Below are 20,655 nucleotides of genomic sequence, written 5' to 3'. Positions count from 1 at the left end.
CTGATGACATGATAGCTGTCTCTCACCTTCTAGATTAATGACATACTAATACTTTTTGGAACCACATTAAAATTTTCCTGATATTAGCACTGATATTATATATGCTATTTTCTATCATAACAACCTCAGTCTGTATATTTTAAGAATATAAAAGAATTCCAAAATTATAAGATGATATAAATACCAAATGCGCATCATTGCTATTAATTACCTTCAAAAATCTCATTACTCAATCTGGCATCAAAATAAAGCAAACAGTAAACCAGCAAATCTTGCTTAATGGAATGACTTCATCTCTCAGGATTATACTTATCATTATGCTTTTAATTGTGCAGACTAGAAGGATTTGTGACACAAACTGAGTAATCTTGTATTATTTGAATAATCTGTAATCTCAGCAGAGTTTGTGATTCATTGGATGCTAACACGTTTGCATGTTATAATCTACTAAAAGTCCAGGCATGCCCAAATATGCAAACCTCTGTTTAAAATGAAACTTCTCCAACAGCCTTGGCATCTATCCTGTTCTGATGTATATAATGTAGAGTGGAATAAATGAGGGATTAAGTTAGACAGTAATGAAGCAGAGGAACACTATTTCCATTATCTGTGTTCCAGATCAAATATTAAGAAATAAAGCTGAATTGGAATGTATTCTCTGAATAAGTTCAGATCCATAACCTATGGCACTATATAATCATAATAACATTTTGGAAGTGTTAAAATCATGTAAGAAATCCCACATAAAGAAACAATATTAATCGATAGTAAATATTGGCTTCCTCTTCTGTTTTTATATTTTTGTATCTGCAACTTGCTCATAAGCAAGAGACTTGGCTTTAGATGCAGCACAGGGACTTTCAGAACCAGGTCAGCAATCACAAGGGTGATTTTCTTGGGCTCTAAGGAAACAATGAGCTAATAGGATGCTATTAGTTTTATGCCTACTCATAATAACTAGATGCAGACAGAAATATGCAGCCAAAGTAGCATGGAAGCTACAGAGATATTTGTTACAGAAAAGAATGATGCATAGAGAATACAGTCAGTAATACTGTAATACACTTATTGTGGTGAACATTTCAAAATGTATTTAATTGTTGAATCATTACGCTGTACATATGAAACTAATCTAATACTATGTGTCAACTATAGTTCAATTAAAAATTGAAATATAAAGAATGTTGAGAACCAAAAGCTAAGGAATCAGTAACTAAAATGAAGCCCAGAATATAAGAATAGTGGGACAAGTAACACTAAAATTTTAAATAAATCAAACAGACCAATTAAATATCAAATAGAATTTAAATAAAGCAAATAGACCAATAAAATTATTGAATGCTGGGTAAAATTCATATGTATTGTAGAAATCAGGCTTTACAGACATGATAGACATTATGTACTGAAATAATTTCACTGTAAATTTTTAAAATAAAATATTTCACATTAGTGATTATTTTTACAACTAAACTATCTTTTCTATGAAAACACAACTTTATATTGAGGAAAATCCTTCCTCATAAGAATTCCTAAGAGACACTAATTAAGATGGAGCCCAGATACTTTTTAAGCTACTCTCCTTATAGCAGAGAGTCATCAACAACCACAGCAGCATTTATACTGCACGATTTTATCCTATGCCCTCAACCCAGCTAGAGATATTTGCAAAAGTGATGGACGATGAAACCAAGTGGAACCCATCAAACTCCTTCTACATGGAATTTGGAACATTACCCATCTGAGCTTGTCTTTTTTTTTTTTTTTTAGATTTTATTTATTTATTTGACAGAGACAGCCAGCGAGAGAGGGAACACAAGCAGGGGGAGTGGGAGAGGAAGAAGCAGGCTCATAGCGGAGGAGCCTGATGTGGGGCTCGATCCCAGAACGCCAGGATCACGCCCTGAGCCGAAGGCAGACGCTTAACCGCTGTGCCACCCAGGCGCCCCCTGAGCTTGTCTTTTTAATACAGGAGATCAAATTTGGAATTGCGGGAAAACCATGAGCAAAGTGAACTAAAAAAAAATCTGGTTTGTAAATAGAAGAATGAAGAAAAAACTGGTCAGAAGCAGGAATCAGAGAGAGAGACGGCAACCACTGCCTTGTTCAGGGGAGCTTGTCCAGTCACTGGGTTTCCCTACTTCAAGAATTCAATTGACCTTGGGTTTTCTAAATTAAACATAAAGTTCTGCTCTTTCTCTTAAACTAGCTAAAGCCTATTGATATTATTTGAAGCCAACTAAAATTTGACCCAAAGAATCATGAATAGTTAAATCAGCTTTAGTTATCTGGACAATGTACAAAAATAGAATACCTCTTGGAAATTATTATTATAAGCATAGGATTTTATTTTAATAATTTTTGAATGAAATATTTCCCCATATCCAATTTAAGAGAAAAAACACAACACTTAGGTCATTATGAAGACAGAGACTATTTACTCAATATATGCCCATCATTATACTCCTGCTCTAGAGTAAAGATACATAGATCTTAAATTTTCAGAGTGTTAAATTTTCAAAGATTTTTTTAAGGCCACTGTCCTAATCTGTTCAAACTGCTATTACAAAATAGCTACAGAGTACGTAGGTTATAAACAGCAGAAATTCATTTCTCACAGTTCTGTAGGCTGAAAGTCTGGAATCAGGGTGGCCGAATGATCAGGTGAGGAACCTCTTCCAGGTCTCAGACTTCTTGCCATGTCCTCACGTAACAGAAGGGGGCTAGTTAGCTCTCTGGAATCTATTAGGGCATGAATCCCATTCGTCAGAGCTCCACTCTTAGTGCCTAAGCACATCCTAAAGGCCCTACCTTCTCATACCATCACATGGGGCACTGGGATGTCAACATATGAATTTTGATGAGGACACAAACATTCAGACCATAGCAGCCACCAATCTACAAAATGATCATTCTGCTTTTGATAATGGTTTTCTCCTTTCAGTGTGAATTTTTACTTCTTGCTATAATAGTGCACATTCCCATTTTGTTTTGTGAACGTGAATTGTTCATCGGGATAAAAATGTTTTAGAAAACTTGATATGTGTACTACCATGTAAATGGCCAGGTCACTTTTGGTAAAACCTCTTAAAGTCTTCATTAGTAAAGAATCTTGATGCTTTATTTAACAAGTGAATATATTTTTCCATCTTTACGTTTTAAGTAAATATACTTAGTAAGATAATGATCAAGACATAATGACATTACAAGTGTGGCAGTTACTAAGTACCTCCGGGAACATAAAAATAAGAACAAAAACCAAGAATAGAAACCAAGATAAAGAGTAAGAGCAACCCCACACACTGTTTAATAAAGGCCAGGCAGTGTGCTAAACATTCCACTGTTACCTCATTCTAATCCTTAAAAGAACAATGTTCAGTAGGTAGTCTTATACATAATCTATAGATGAGGAAATAGAGATACAGAGATTAAACAACTTGCTACACATTTGTTAATAAGGGGTGGAGCCAGATTTGTAATCTAGATTAACTGTTTTCAAAGTCTCCATGTCACCTACACTGCTTCTAAGGAGGCCAATATTTAAATAAATTCGTAATTTGGATTGAGCCCAATAGAGAGGGGACCTGAGTTGTGTATATGTTTGTACAGGTTGTATGTTTCACGACTCTAGGTGATGTCATTCAAACTTATCTGTTTGCATAGGAGAGGAACTGAGTCCTATTTATCAATGTAATCTCAGTCTTGGCATATATTAGTCTTTTGGTAAAGTAAGTTGTATAATTAAATAACCTCGGCTCAGGGTTGCATGACACAAAATGAACTAGAACCCCTAAATCCAAACTTTGATGTCTCTTTCCATTACTCTATTTTTAGCCAAAAAATGTGCTGCCTTTTGGTTCTGAACCACCACCACTTCCTAAAGATTCAGATGCCTTGTTATTTATCAACCATCAACAGAAATAGTTAATGTAAATTTACATCCAAGACATCGGGTGACATGTTAGAGGTAAAGACAAAAAGGTCTTTACACTGGAGAAGCTTAACAGTAGTCACACAAACAATAGGTAAATCCAAAATATCTAAATTTTAGTGGGTTCAATACATAATAAGTGCTGTGTATTGATTCAGTATCAATTCAGCCTAGGAAGTGGTCACACTGCTGGGGAGTAATGAAAGGTTTCATGTTTTAAAACTTGGGCTGGGCCTTGAAGAATATGATTAGCAGTAAGATGGGTTATATGGAGGGTGGGAGGTAAAGAAGTTCAAGAAATCTATGCAAAACGCTAGAGGTAAAAATTTATATGAATCCTTTGAGGAGTTAAGAGAGAAATTAGTTCATTTGGAGGAAAGTGTGGCTGGGTATAAGATCACAAAGATCTCAATGGTTAGGCTACAGAGGACAGAAATTCCGGGCTAAGTGCTCTGGACCATCACTTCCTGCATTAGTGCAAGCAATGAATAGCATAAAAGAAAAAGAGAGAGAGAGAGATAAAGACAGGGAGAGAAAGAATAAGGCAATGAATAGCAAAAGCCTCAAAAACTTCAAACACGAGAGGAGTCTTGAGCATTCTCTCTCTCCCTGCTGCCTTTAATGGAAATAATCAACAGGAATGCTGGATGATTACAGTATATTTTTTCTCTGTGGGAGAGGGAGATTATGTACTCAGAACCATAAAGCATTTTGCTTGCAAAATTAATTCAAATTGACTTGCATGGGAGCACTGTCACATGAATTGAAAACAGCTGAACAATGGTGAGAGGAGAAAAAAAAGATTATGATAAACAGCAATCAAACTACTCAGAGAAATACCTAGTGTTTGGACCCTGGGGACCTTGGCAAGGCCCAGTTTTATTTAACATCTTCATTAATGAGTGGGAAGATGGGAGCAAAAAAAAAAAAATCATCATATTCACATATGGAAACGGGTACAAATAGCAATGAAAGCAGAACATTTTTTTCAGAAGGAAAAGGATTTTAGACCCAGATTTTACATGGACAAAAATCATTTGGCAAAGAAAATCTAGACAGAAACCTAGAAATCCTCATATACATAATGAGAAAAAGGGAACTATGAGGACCCAATATGAAACAGGTGGAAATGATACTGGGAAATGACTGTTTGAGGCAAGTGTGTGCACAGGTGTCTCACATCACAGGCAAGGTGACAGGAACTTGTATATAACTCTTTAGAAATGATCTGAAACTGTTCACATTTATGCTCCCTGCTTGTTATACAGATCAATGGAAAAAGCCATCAAAAAAGGAGTGAATGGGAAGAATTAAGTGTTTCGGTAGAAAACCAGACGAGGTGTTGAATATGGATAACATAGCTGTACACTGCAATCTGGAGGGGAAAAGAGATAGGGGTTGAGACGGAGGAAAGAAGAATTTCACAGCACAATTTGAAAACAGGGAGGAAAAGAATTAGTCTTGGAGCCATACTTTCCTGCTTCCACAGGACTTAAACTATGGTCTGAAGGATGAAGCCTTCAGCTAGGGTGATTACAGGTAGGGTAAGGAGGAAGGACGAACAAAAGGATTTCACGGATAAGGTCATTCGCCAGTTTATATTTGTAATGTGGGAAATTGTTCTGAGAGCCTCCAAAGAAGAAAATATTTGCAATATTTTACAGTGACTTTGGACAAATAAACAAAGCGGTACCTAATAAATAAGTAACACAAGCATGTCTCAATCCCACTTTGCAGGAATATACTGAGACAATTGCTAATTCATTCAATATAATTGTGTATATCAAAGACTAAATACAACATTTGTCTCGTATGCCAAGGCAGAGCTGGACATTTTAAAGAACTTTCTTCATAATTGCTAAGTTTCCATGTGGGAAATCTAAATGCAAAATTGTGCTTCTTCTAAACTTCAGTGTATGCTTAATGACTATCTTGAATTCCTTAAATTATTTATCTTAATTACCTTACGGGTTGGGTGTTCTTTTTGTTTTTCTAAAAAATAATGAATACAAAGCTACTTTGGAACAGGATTGTTCTTCATTATACTGGCATTTGCATTATATAGTATAATATCCATTCCCTTTAAAATTATTTTCTATCACTGTCCAAATAAAGTGCTTTTCTATATCCACTAATGTGTTCTTTTTTACCCACTTCAGCATTACGTTAATCTTTATTAGCCTCTCCATGCTCAGTGTGGGCCTCAATGTGTGTCATTATCTTTCCTCTTCTTCAGTGGAAAGCAAAGCCAAAATAAGATTCTGGCAAAACTTACCCTGATCATAACCAAGATATAAGAGATTATCAGTGTTCAAATATTTCTCCTCATTCTTTGCCTTTAATTTTGGGGAAAGTGAATCACACACAAAAACCCCATACACACTTTTGGTAAATCTGTGTATCAGAATAGAAAATCCAGTTTAAGTTCTTCCTGATTCAAGTGAATCCACATAACACACTAACAATGTATTCACAGTCCATTTTGAATAATATAAACCTGAGTTATTTTCAACTTCAAAAGTAAGTACACAGGTTCTCTAGCTCAAAGAAATCAGAAAATAGAACAAAGTGACACTAAAACAAGAAAAGCCGTAAACGCCTGGCTTGAAGTGTCTTGAATGGAAGACTATCGCTTGTTCTTTCTCCCCCAGGCAGAGATCCAGTTACTCTGTCTCTATTTTATTAACAAATATGATTTAAGTCAATATTCTGAAATCTTTCTCAAATGAATAAATTACTGCAAATGATCCTAATAGCCCCTACGATCAGCATAAGAAAAGATTTCACAATAAAGCTTACTCTATCTGACAGAAAGAAAAGACAGCAAAACTAAAAGAGCTTGCAGGACAATTCTGAGGTGATATGATGCCCAGGGGAGTGTGGTGGCTTGCCCATTGTGTGCTCCAGGAAGTACAGAGAACTCAGTGGGGAAATGGCAGGCTCCACCAAAGCAAAGGAGGCAGGTATATCTTGTGATCTTTTGTAAGAACAACATATGGGAAAAAAAAGAGCAACAGTGGAATTTCTGAGACATAAGAGCGTAATGCACTCTAAACAAACATCATGACCATTAATTTTATTCTCCTAAGAATAAGCCTTGAAAACACTTGCTAAAATTTTCCTGAAAACAATGTTGTTTACATCTATGCTTAGAGTATATAGATTAATCAATGTTAAATGCTCCAGAAGATGACTAAAATAAATTTAATGTAATTAAAAGGAAGCAAAATCCAACTTCAGGGTCTGTACAGATAGGCTGATAAAGCTATGGATACAAGACTGACAATTTAAGGGAAGAAAAAAAAAGGGAGAGAGAGGAAAGCCTTAAGTGACGAAATAGTTATTTTATTATGTTTTTATTTTATTTTTTAGATTTGTTTATTTATATTAGAGAGAGAGAGTGGGGGAGAGGCAAAGGGAGAGGGAGAGAGAGAATCTCAATCAGACTCTCTGCTGAGCCCAGAGCCTGACACAGGACTCGATCCCAGGACCCTAAGATCATGGGATCATGAGATCATGATCTGAGCTGAAACCAAGAGTCAGATCTTTAATCAACTGAGCCACCCAGACACCCCTAGAAAATAGTTATTTGAGAAGAGTCTATTGGTTATACTGTTATTCACCCAAATGATTTGATCAGAAAATTGGGATAAATGTATTGCTATTAAGTTTGTTCATCTATTCTAAATACTTTCATAATTTTAATTGAAATGGGATTTGTACAACATCACTTTCACTTTAAAAAAAAATAAGTTCTTGAAGGTTTTGCTTATCTTTTTCTAAAGTCTAGATATGGAATTTGCTACTATACATGCCATTTATGGGAAAGTAAAGATTTGCAGAAAGGGAATTCTTATAATTATAGGACAATGTTAATTCCCCAAATCCCAAATTGGATATCAAAAATATCGATATTCTATTATAAAAAAATATATCACTCTCAATCCACAAAAAGATATGGGGGAACCTTAAATGCATCTTGCTAAGTGAAGGAAGCCAATCGGAATAGGCCATATACTGTGTGATTCCAACCACATGGAATTCTGGAAAAGGCAAAATTATGGAGATAGTAAAAATATCAGTGTTTGCCTGGAGTTAGGAAGGAAAGTGGGAGGGAGGGAGCAAGGAATGAATAGGTGGAGCATAGGAGATATTTAGAGCAGTGAAACTATTCGGTATGATACTGTAATGGTACATACATATCATTACATATTTGTCAAAACTGACAGAATGTAAAACAGAAAGAGTGAACCCTAATAAAAACTATGGCCCTTAACTAATAACAATGTGTCAATATTGGTTCATCAATTGTAAAAAATGTAACACACTAATGCAATATGATAACAATAGAAATGGTGAGGAGGATATTGAGGTGGTAATAGGAACTCTCCATACTTTCTGCTCATTTTTCTGTAAAACTAAAACTTCTTTAAAAAATAAAGTCTATTCATTTAAAAAAGTAAAATAGTTATAAAATTTACAAGTATTTTATTTTATTTTTAAGATTTAATCTATTTTTTTGGCAGAGAGAGAGCACAAGTAGGGGGAGCGACAGACAGAGGGAGAAGCAGACTCGCCACTGAGCAGGGAGCCCAATGCGGGGCTGGATCCCAGGACCCTGGGATCATGACCTGAGACAAAGGAAGACACTTAACTGACTGAGCCACCCAGGTGTCTCAATTTGCAAATATTTTAAAATAAAGTCTTATGAAAACATAAAAGAAAAACTGTAGAGATAACAACAGAGTTCATCATGAAATCAACAAACTCAGGGCCTCTTTATTATCCCTCAGTCCCATTCTTAAGAATCATTATTGCTGTTAGATTATGTCCTCCAGGGGCGCCTGGGTGGCGCAGTCGTTAAGCGTCTGCCTTCGGCTCAGGGCGTGATCCTGGCGTTGTGGGATCGAGCCCCACATCAGGCTCTTCTGCTATGAGCCTGCTTCTTCCTCTCCCACTCCCCCTGCTTGTGTTCCCTCTCTTGCTGGCTATCTCTATCTCTGTCAAATAAATAAATAAAATCTTAAAAAAAAAAAAAAAAGATTATGTCCTCCCAATAGGTTGAGACTGAAAAAGATTGAGAACCTCAATATAGGATATTAATTATAGCTGCTCTGGAGGAAAAAAAACCTTACTCAAATAAGCAGTTAAATTTAGAATTGAACGTGACTATGCATATGTTACATCAGTTAAGCCAGAAGTCAATCTGTGTTTTGCTTGTTGTTTTTTGTTTGTTTGTTTGCTTGTTTTTGTTTCCAATTAAAAGCCAGTTCTGGAAAAAAAAATTTTGTTTTAGTTTATAACTCTTCCCCTTAATTTTATTCAAAGTGAGATTAGAGTACTGAGTCTCATGTTTGGGTGTTGAAATATGAAAATTCTTGCAGTCTACTGACTTCATTCAATAGTTAAATGCCAAAGATATAGGTGAGAGGTTACTGCTTTTAACTACCAAAACACTGCTTTCTGGATATATCCGGAAACAGCAATAGAGAAGCAGCTTTTAAATCAACCAACAGCTTCTCTATTTCTTTGATAGTGTAGGGATCAAGTGGTGCACTGAAATAACATTATCGTATTTTATCCTAAAAACAACACTGCAAAACAAATGACATAATAGCCACACAACCCCACCTAGCACTTAGGAAAGCTAAGATTCACAGAGGTCCCCAAAACAATTGTGAATTACGGATATACATTTTTTCAAATACTTATGATCTGGCAATGAATAGAATGCAACCCACTCTGGCTCATTTAAAACTTTTTTAAGGTGAATTTCCTTTCCAGCATCAATTCCTCTTTTATATAAGCTAAAAATTTGGGCACCATCCAGAACCTAGTCATGTCTCTGGAGACCTAACTGTTTGGAGGACTTCGCCTCTGGTTTAAAATAATCAGTCTCCTGGAAGACCTGGGCTTGAAACAGAATCAGTATCTTACCAGCTGCCTAACCTTGGGCAATTCACTTACCCTTACTGAGCCTCCCTTTCCTCATCTACGAGAAGAATACTATGTATCTTTTTTAGCATTGTCGTTAGTATCAAATGAATTTACAGTACTTGCAAAAGTATTTTTTCATGGGAAGACAATTAGAAACAGTGATATGATACCACATGTGCCAAATATAATACATGTCCTCTTCCCAGTGTGGCACAAACTACCAGAATGACCTTGAGCAAATACTGTCACCTCTCTGCCACTTTTGTACATCTATAGAAAGATAGGACTAGAAAGCATTTCTTCTACTACATTGTTCGAACACACTTTGATTATGCATTCTAAAAATAATAATGTTGCCTCAAGCTCCAGGATGTCAGGGACTTTGGTTTTCTTCAGTGCTCTACCCACAGTGCCTAGAAAACTCACTGACACATACTAAGTGCCCAATGCATACCTGCTGAATGAATGAATGCAGAAAATAAAAAGCAAGCCTCGCTGTAACACAGTACTTCTAGATATGTCCAGACTTAAAAAGGGAAGGAGAGTTTAAGTTACTACCATGAAGTGCGTGTGCGTGAAGTGCATGCGCATACACACATGGTCTCTCTCACATACTGTGGCTAAAGAGCACATGCTGAAGCCCAAATTCCAATGATGTTTCCTGATTAAGGTGAATTACTCAAACAAAATCTAGGAAGAAACTATCTCAGCATGTAATAATCAGAGATTTAAAAAAAAAAAAAAAACCCTCCTGAAACAAACAAAAATCCTGATGATTATATTTTTTAAAATATTTAATTAATTAATTAATTAATTTGACAGCAAGTATGCATAGGTCTGCAGGCACACAGCGGGGTGGAGGGAGGGTAGGAGGAACAAGCAGACTCAGTGCTTTGAGGGCGGATCCCCCCTCAGCTCTATCTCTGGACCCTGAGATCAGGATCTGAGGCAAAATCAAGAGTCGGTCGCTTAACCCACCAAGCCACCCAGGCACCCCAATGGTTGTACAGTATTAAAAAATGACTCTAATATACTGCTAACATTACAGACTGGCAACTTCAGTAAAGAGTATTAGATGGAAATTGAGTCAAGGAGGATAATTTTCTGACTCTCACAAAACAGCAACCTTTATTCAGCTTTGGGCTGTTGAGGTCGTAGAAGGCTGCTAGTTCCAGCATTCTGAAACTTCCAAGTAAACAGAGAAGCTGAAAATTCAGATTTTATACGAAATTCCTCAATCTTCAAGTGCTGACAAGGAATTCAAATGGATATGCTGATATGGAAAAATAAACAAAAATCCTGTTGGATCTCTTGGTTTAAGGAGAATAGAAAGGCAGTAAAAGTTCAAAGAAAGAAGGTTTACTGAATGCCAACAACTGTGCCAAGTTCTCTCAGTCCAAGTCTCTCAGTCCTGCTTTTTAAATCTTTATGCAAAACTATATCTCAGTAATTTGTGCTCCATTTTACATATTTTAAAACATTAAAGTAAGTTATTCTTCTAATACATGTTTGCTGAAGTTCTCTTATATGGCAGGACCTGAGCCAAATGGTAGAAACACCACAGAGTAACTATGAGATAGCTATAAGAAGTCCAGGAGCTGACAAGCGAAGAAAAAGTTATCACAGGAGCAATGATTGTTTCTAAGAAGTGTGTGGAACGTGTGCATGACTTTAAGGGATGGATGACAGTGTTCGTCTTAAATATTTACCTAATTCTTAGGTGCAGATTTGGGGTAAATAAATAAAATATTCATTCCTAAGGCCTGAAGTTTGAAAAATGTTCTGAAAAGGAGAATATTATTATTTATTTAGTATAATAAAGGCTTTCAGACTGGGGGAGCTCTGAGTCAGAGCAAACCAAGACAGCCTTACAAGAACAGTCTTCCAGGAAGCTATCAGATCAAATAATGACAATTCCCTGGGATCAAGTCTTTGAAGAATCTCATGTTCCACTCTGCCGCTCCAGTGCCTGCTAGCCTGCTGCTTTTTACCTTGACAGCAGGTTTTTTTGGTTTTTCAAGGCTACCTCACAGCTGAAGAGGCAGGAAAGGACATAAGGCACCTTAAAATGCTAAAGCTATTAAAATAAAACAAAAGAAAAAAATATCCAGTTTCAATAAATAATGAAAATTTTTAACCTAATTTAATCTTAAATTTTTTCTTAAATGCTAAATTTAGTGCTGCTGTTCTAACAATATTCCAACATTTTTCTTGCATAAATGTTCCTTGTATTATTCCAAGACTGGTTAATTTCGGGAGTTCTGGAAAATTGATTCTGACAATGTTTGCCAGTTTTCTCATGGCTTTTATGGAGAAGAATTTTTGTAAAGGCCCTTACTCCACAACTTTGGATGGCATTGCTTTTTATCTATATTTAACCTAGAATTAGATTGCTTATCTAATCATAAATGGCACAGCCTACTAACAATGGAGTAATATATTAATGAATTCTTATTAGAATTAATTACACTTTGAACACTCATTTCTTTAAACTATAATTTTAAAATTTCCTTTATTTTGTATTTGAATGACATAACACAAAATAAAACACCTATGTTCTATACACATTGGACAAGTGTGGACAAGTATATGCTTGGGCAAATGCACATTCACTAAGTTTCTCTACCTTAACTTTTTTTTCTTTAATATTTACATCAGGCATAGCTATGTCAAAAGAAACATAACTCAAACACTGTAAGAATATTGAAAAAGAAACTCATTGTTTAAAAAACTGAACAAGGGGCACCTGGATGGCTCAGTCGGTTAACAATCAGACTCTTGATTTCAGCTCAGGTCATGGTCTCAGGGTCGTGGGACTGATCCCTGTATTGGGCTCTGCACTGAGTGTGGAGCCTGCTTAAGATTCTCTCTCTCCCTCTGCCTACCCCCCACTCATGTTCTCTCTTTCAAAAATTAAAAATATATATATATTAATTAATTAAAATTTTAAAAAATTTAAAAATTAAAAACTGAACAAAATCAACAGTATACTAACAATTATAATGGAAAGAAAAAGAAAGCATAGAGTTATTAGAATGAAAGGGCTCATTCTGGATATGAAGGGACTATGTCGTTATAAAGGAAACAATTGTGTTTTATACAAAATTCGTATACAAAATTGAGTCGTCTCCCCCGAGGTTTTAGCAGCAAAAGCAACTACAAATCAGATTTACCCTCAAAGAGGCACTCTGACAAACCTTTTCTTTTCTTTGTTTTTATTTTATTTTATTTATTTATGTGACAGAGAGACAGTCAGCGAGAGAGGGAACATAGCAGGGGAGTGGGAGAGGAAAAAGCAGGCTCCCAGCAGAGGAGCCCGATGTGGGACTCAATCCTGAAACGCCCAGATCACGCCCTGAGCCGAAGGCAGACGCTTAACAACTGCGCTACCCAGGCGCCCACTGACAAACCTTTTCTGAATAACTTTTGGACAGAAAGCGAAGACACACAAAACTAAATTCAAAGGGAATATGACATATTTTCTCAGGCTTTTAAGAAATTAACTTCAGCCTCACCTATCAGCCATCTTCCCAGAAAGGGCAATTTAAAATATTTACATAACAAATCATTTTTGGTATGTGAAAAAAATGCAGAGTACAAAATATAGCTAGGTTCTCATAGATGGATATTAGCCAGCCCTCTACTTGTATAGGGGTGATGATAGATGAAAGAAAAAAAATAATCTGAGATGAGGGGTGGGAGGAGGAGAACAGAAAGGAAAAACATAAGAGAGATAAAAGAGAGTCTAAGCGAATATACACCATTATGCTGGCACTGGCTATATCTGATTGGTACTACATTTTTTCCCTTTGGCATATATTTATGTCCTAATATCTTAACAATCTGCTAATCTACTTTATTTATAGTATATCTCTAAATGCAAACATAATTTTTTACAACCAAAAAGAAATACCATGCTAATGAAAGAAATCACACTGAGATTATCGTGTTAGCATATAAATTATGAATTAGAACAATTAATACCATTTGTTTAACCTCCATAATAACTCTGCTTGTAAAGGACTAAATAATGTACCTTATTTCTTCATCAAATGCAAAAAAAAAAGTTTTAACTATTTGGGTTATGACAATATTAGATTACTTAATTACACCAAAATTAACTTTGGAAGCCATAAGAACTATTATTAGTGTGAATAATTTTCTAAATGAATTACATATATACACTATACTATAAAGTTTTAAATATTCAAATTGTTTAAATTATTTTCTCAAAATAGAGTATTGAAAAATACTATTTGTCCTTGCCACAAAATGGTTCTATAATGGATTTGGGTAGTTTGAGTCTGAAAATTATAAAATAGTTAAATATTAAAGTTATATATAAATAAAAATCTCTCAAAATCTGAATTGTTTTTAATATAATAGTCATGCAATACAGTTAATATTTTCCATGTAATATAATGATTTTATGTCACAATATTTTACTTACATTCATTTTCCATCTGATAATATAGATATATTTTTAATTGAGCAGAAGATAATGGAATACTTCTTAATGTAATCCACGTAGTGAGATTTTTAGTATTATACATTAATATGCATATTTTTTAAAAAATGGTTTACCTAATTATTACCCTTAATACTTTATTTCTAATGTACACCAGTAAAATAAATTACTAGCAAAAACAATTGCTGATTATAAAAATCTTCCAATGAAGCACCTTTCTGAAAGTTTTCACTGAAGAAAAATTCAAAAATTGAAAGAAAACCATTGACTGATTACTGACTTGATAGTCTGAGAAACTTTTAATCTCAGTCAAATTTAAAGGAATTTCTGATATTATTTTCATTCCCTAATGTAGTGAACAAAACACAAAATAAATTGTCTTTGAATCAACACTAGTCATTGACATGTTAACTATTATTTTTTATTCAATATAAGCAGGATAATAGCAAATCAAAATATGTTTAGCGAATTTTCATGTGTGACATTTAACATGATGTCTTCTCAGATAGCTTAAGTTGTAGGGAAAATATCAAAAAGGCTTACCCCATTTTTTGGAAAAGCAATCCATCCCAAGTCCCCCATGACAGTACGTGAATCCAATAAATTCACTGAAAGAAAAAGAACACATAACTGAGTCAAAGGTATTAAAAAAGTATCACTATTTTCATAGTGTTATTAAAGTGCATATTTCTTATATAACTGAAATTAAATTAAGTATTCATCATGAATATGAGAGTTATAATTTAATGAAAACATTATTTGGATGCACAAGAAGAAGTGATTTGGAATAAACATTTGGAGAAAACAATTACAGAAAATATACATAAACAAGTCATTACTCTAAGTACTCTTTTTTGTCAAACAAGAATAAAGGAAAATAATTAGGAAAAAGAAAAAGAAAAAAAAATGAAAGTCCATAGAAAACTGTAAGGACTATAGCACTCCTTTAAAGGCTCTCGATGTGGGGATTAAGCTGCCATAAATTTGTGACTAAACATATTGTATTTTCTTCTGGAAAGCTACTATGAAACAATTAACAAATAATTTACATTAAACAGAAATAAGCTATCCCCAAATTTGCAAGATTTTTTGTGAAATTAACTGAAATCTGTAATCCAAATTATAAAAGTTAAATTAAGAAATAAATCTACACACCCATAACTAAGCCAAGATAATTATAGCAGCTCTCAGGGTTGTTGCTAGAGTTAAGTGTCCACCGCATTCCCAAAAATATCTTCTACTTACAAATAACCATAGTCTACAATGTGCTTCTTATAGAACTATCAGCCACATTTTTGAAATGCAGACCTCAATTATGGCTGGTTATACTAAAATATTTGGAACTTCCAGAATGCAAGTCTGAATATCATTATTACAAAAGNNNNAAGAGTGTGTACACACACATGCACCAACAGTCATACACACACAGAATGTTTATACTTGACAGGTTTATCTAATGTTCTCCCCCCAACCGGCCAAATTAAACTAGCTTACAGGATGCTGAGTAGTCAAACTGCTTCAGACCGGGGTCACACATGATCATCTTTCCAGGCTATTATAGCTATGTCAAGTGATCTACCTGGCCCACCAAGCAGCTGAACCACTTTGAATGAGCATGGCATATGGACCCAAAGAGAAACAACTGGGTTATCCCTAGTCAAAGGTACTGAAGCTTCGTTATACTGCATTCAAGAACCACTACCTTGAAATGCTACCAATTCTAAAAAAAAAAAACAAAAAAAAAAAAAAACAAAAAACTATCTGTAAGTGTGTAAGTGTGAAGCTGGAATACTAAAGTAGTAACAGCTGATAGGCTGAGAAATGTGTTACAATACTCCTATAAGAAAATATAAAATTATTACAACCAAGGACATTAGGATCATAATTGAAATAAAAATTTTCTACTTACTATAGAAATTATGTGCATGTAAGCCTTATTATCCATGGTTTTATTTCATATAACACATGTAAACATATATATCTTATACACTAAGTTAACAGTCTATAATAATACTAGTTATATAAAGATAAATCAAAAGTTTAAAAGTTTTAGAAAACACAGAAATATACTCAATACCAGATATATATGGCAACCTTCTATGATGTGTATGTATTCAATATACTTGCCTACTTCTCTCATTAGGTTCTGAGCTCTTTAACTCTAAAAATTCATGCCTATAGAATGTTTTTGTATCATCCTTAGCCTACACATATCAGAGTGGCTTTACAGAATAATAAAATAAATAATTTTTTGGATTATTCTTTTTTAGAAGGAATTGGCCTAGCTGAAAAACTACTGTTTAAAACAGCAAAAACAGAAAACAAACCAAAACTGTTCCACTACCCACTGACCTTGTAAATGCACCAGTCATCCCACTAAATCTAATTTTTTAGTTAGATCCAAACTCTTTTTACTCTATTGTTGGCTTTTCTAGTTTCCATGGGAATAAAGCTACATTAAACTTAAATGTCCTTGTCCTCATTTTAGTTTTTCTGGGACACTAAGGGCTATGTCTAGACATGACTAAATACCATGGGAGTGCAGAACCTAAATCGTTATGTTTATTCATCCTTATGATTCCTTTGATTCACCTTTGATATTGAGCCGCAGCCTATCTGTGTAGACCTGATAAAGTAGAGCAAATCAGCAAACTAAAGGCCTTCTACTATGATGGCAGTCAAATTGAACTTAATCCTGTAGTGGCAAACTGATGTGAATAGGAATTCTAGGAATTCATAACTAGCCTGCCATAAGAAACACAACATTCCTTGTAGACCTCTTAGTAACATGTGGATCTTCAAATATTCATTATTACCAACAGAATTCCAGATGTCTTTCTAAAATTTAGTTACCCTCACTTGAATTAACTTTAATCTAAATTACTATTCTTAACTCCTTTTTGGCTTAAAATACATATATTTATAGTATGTGAAATTAAACAAATGAATTCAAAATACTAGCTTGGCTGTTAACACATTTATTGGGAATTTTCAATATCAGCATACATTACTAAACACATGAAAATTCCCACAACAGAAATGTACATTCTCTTTGTTATGATGATCTTGTCAAAAGTTTTTCTTCAAAGAAATAGATTAGGAGGTTTATAAGATGTACACATATGTCACTTCCCACTACTGTCTAAAATTGTTTTTGTTTTGGAAACAGATGTTTTCATCAAATTCACAATGCAAAGAAGATACTTATACATATGATTACTAAATTAGAAATTGAAAAAAATGCAAAATTAGATGTTTCAAGCAATTACTTGCAGATTACTATATTATAATTTTGTTCATATAATTCAGAGAAAATTGGAATTTGATGTCTCAGGAAAAATAATTAAAATTATAGTTAGATAGGCAGATAGATAGATAGATAGATAGATAGATAGATAGATAGATAGATATAAATAGATAGATAGAGATATTTACATAGAGACAGAAATAGAGATATATATGATATATAGATGTATAGATACAGAGACATAGAGAGTGTTAGCTTCCTATACCCCAAGTTTTGCACGTGCTGCTTTAGCTGTCTCAAAAGTCCTTTGCCCCTTTTGAATTACTAACTTCATTTGTCCAACAAAACATATTTCAGGAACTGTTAACTCTAGGAAACCATCTCTATTCCCTTTCTTAAATCTAGATAAAGTATTATTATTGAATATTCCATTAGCACCCAATTATTATCTCAAAAACACTGAATACACAGAATTGTACTGTTCCCTTAAAAGAATACCATGTTTGACTCATGCCTATGAACCTAGCCTGCACGCAGAAGAGTTGAATAGCTGTTTGTCTCATTAATGAATCATTTGGTCAGTGGACAGATCAGGAGGGTGTGTCTGAATCAACATATGCCAGTGGTTCTCAACATGGGCATCTGATAATGTCTGGAGACATTTCTGATTGTAAAAAATGGAGGTGGGAGGAGTATTTGCTACTGGCTTCTCATGGGAAGAAATTAAGTATGCAGCTAAGTATCTCTCAATGCACAGCAAAACTTGCCCCGCCCCCAGTAAAGAATTATCTGGCTTAAATTTCACAAATGCCAAAATTAAGAAAGCCTGGTATACCCCTATTAAGCTACCAGAAAACCTCTACTTTCACATGCTTTGTGCAGCACAGCAGAAACATGGTTTTCATTAGAAGTTAGCATATGTGGAGGCATTCCTTATAAATTAAAATACTACTATTTAAGGAAATAAGAGTAATAAAAATTGAAATTGTATGTAGTGGGAAATAGATTATTCTTATTACCCAACACCCTTAAATTATTGTTCTATAACTAATAACTGTTATTATAAGTGTTCGTATTTATGCTCTAATAATTTCTCCACATTCATGATGGCATGCATGAAAAAACACTACGACACTGATATTATTAATGCCTCCATTTCTTCCACTACTTAAGATAGTAACATAAAAACCAGAAGTTTAGACATAGGGTATACATAAATGGGAATTTTCAGAAGTTCATTACCCAATTTCATTACCGAATTTATTAAAAGGGGAGATTGGCAGTAATGGAGCACAGTCACTAAGTATCTTCTGTGCAACAATTACAGTAATTAAATTGTTCTGAACAGTATATATGCTTGTTGTAAATTGCAATGAATACACAATGAATATTGATCTTCATTGTACAACTTAATTAAAACTTGTCTGGGAGAAACCACTAATGAATATAATTAGAGGGAATGTTTGATACCACAATTACTCTGGAAGACATTAATTAGATATCAGAAATTTTATGGAAAATGTTTTTATTCTATTATTTGTATTTTAAAATAAAGTCACACTATTAAATTGAAAGACAGCCTTCAAGGTCATTTCCCTCAGCCATTTTATAATTACAATGAAGATGGGCATATTGGTTGGTATTCTCATCAGTAATTAAGAAGACTGATTCTCCAGGAGAAATAACTCTTCAGAGGTCAATGAGTATATAGTCTATTACAGACTCCTAAAGTTTATATAGGAAAAAAAAAAAGATTCACTAATACAGGAATTTTTATGAAGTAAAAATAAGTTCAATGTCTATCCAACCAAATAACAGATTATAATTGAAACTAATTCAAACTAATCTGAAGTATACTTTAATTTTATTACTACACACTAATAATTTTAATGCTTTTTTGAACAAACAGAGAAAACCTTTTAAAAACTTACTTTCAGAAAAGTCAGAGAGTAGCTAACTCATTCTTTTGGTTGGGATTCAAGGGCGGGGGAAGGAAAGGATAGAATAAGTAAAATGTAATATGCATAAGAAGATTGCAAAGTTCTCAACTTCACACATTCTAACAATTAAAGATTAATTTGAGTTAATAATTCAAATATGTTCTTCAATGATTATAACTTTCAGATATTCATAACTTTCCGTGTATCATTTTGACTCCATATCTTCCTCCTTAACATCTTGCTAATATTAGTCATAAAAAGCAGAAACAAATTTATTAGATTCTCCAGGAAAATGATACATTGGGATGAAGGTGTTCTGAAACTTTACAGAGTCAAAAGACAGCTCAAGGACACTCAGTCCCACCACCATGAGTTGGACAAGGCTATGAAACAATGTGTGATCTTCGATAACATGAAGGTAAAACAGAGTGCCAGTGGCATATTTGTGCTCTTACTTCATTTCTATGATTTTCCCATGATCTTTACGTAAACAAACAAACACAACTGTAATGATAGTTGGACCTTCACCACAGTATGAAGAGAGAACACTTTGGATTAGTAGCAAATAGGATGGCATTGTTTTTCTTTAAAGGCAGTGAATCAAAGTCCCATTGCATACAGTAGGATTTTGATAGATGCTTGCTTATTGATTTTCATTTAACAATATCAGAAAAGCTACTGGATTCAATTATAGCACACATTTTACTGATCTGTGGGAACAAACCCCAGATGTACAGCTGTCCAGCCTCTCTCCATGGTCCCAATCAGCACAGATGTGATTTCTTGCTTCCAGGCTAAATTTTATAATTTGACAACTGCTGCAGGGAACAAAGAACAACACTTGACAATATGAGTGCAGGGAAAGAGTACATGTGTTTCCCATTGGAAAGCTAAATTTGTAAATTTGGTAAAAATTATGTTAAAAGTTTAGGAGTGTTATGTAGATTTCTGACACCCCTCTACTTGAAGGCAAAAATCCATAACCAACAGTATTTCTGTAGACAATGAATGTGAGAATTTTTTTTTCTCAATTCTGAGCAACCCGTGTGCATAACCTCTTTCAGGAAAAAAAAAGAGAGAGAGAGAGAAAGGAAGGAAGGAAGGAAGGAAGGAAGGAAGGAAGGAAGGAAGGAAG

At 34.3% G+C, this 20,655-nt stretch overlaps 1 protein-coding gene across 4 annotated transcripts in view; it reads right to left on the bottom strand.

Moving 5' to 3' along the window:
• EPHA5 (EPH receptor A5) overlaps window positions 1-20,655 on the bottom strand; it is a 334,944-nt gene that overhangs the window by 286,320 nt on the left and 27,969 nt on the right. For all 4 annotated transcript variants that reach the window (XM_040625400.1, XM_040625402.1, XM_040625401.1 and 1 more), the window contains exon 2: window positions 14,877-14,941. In XM_040625400.1, coding sequence (XP_040481334.1) covers window positions 14,877-14,941 — 65 coding nt within the window. The remainder of the gene's footprint in view (window positions 1-14,876; window positions 14,942-20,655) is intronic.

This window comes from Ursus maritimus, unplaced genomic scaffold (genome assembly GCF_017311325.1).
Source record: "Ursus maritimus isolate PB19 unplaced genomic scaffold, ASM1731132v1 scaffold_8, whole genome shotgun sequence".
Taxonomy (NCBI): Eukaryota; Metazoa; Chordata; class Mammalia; order Carnivora; family Ursidae; genus Ursus; species Ursus maritimus.
The sequence above is the reverse complement of the archived record's forward strand: the minus strand, read 5'-3'. Positions and strand labels throughout refer to the sequence as shown.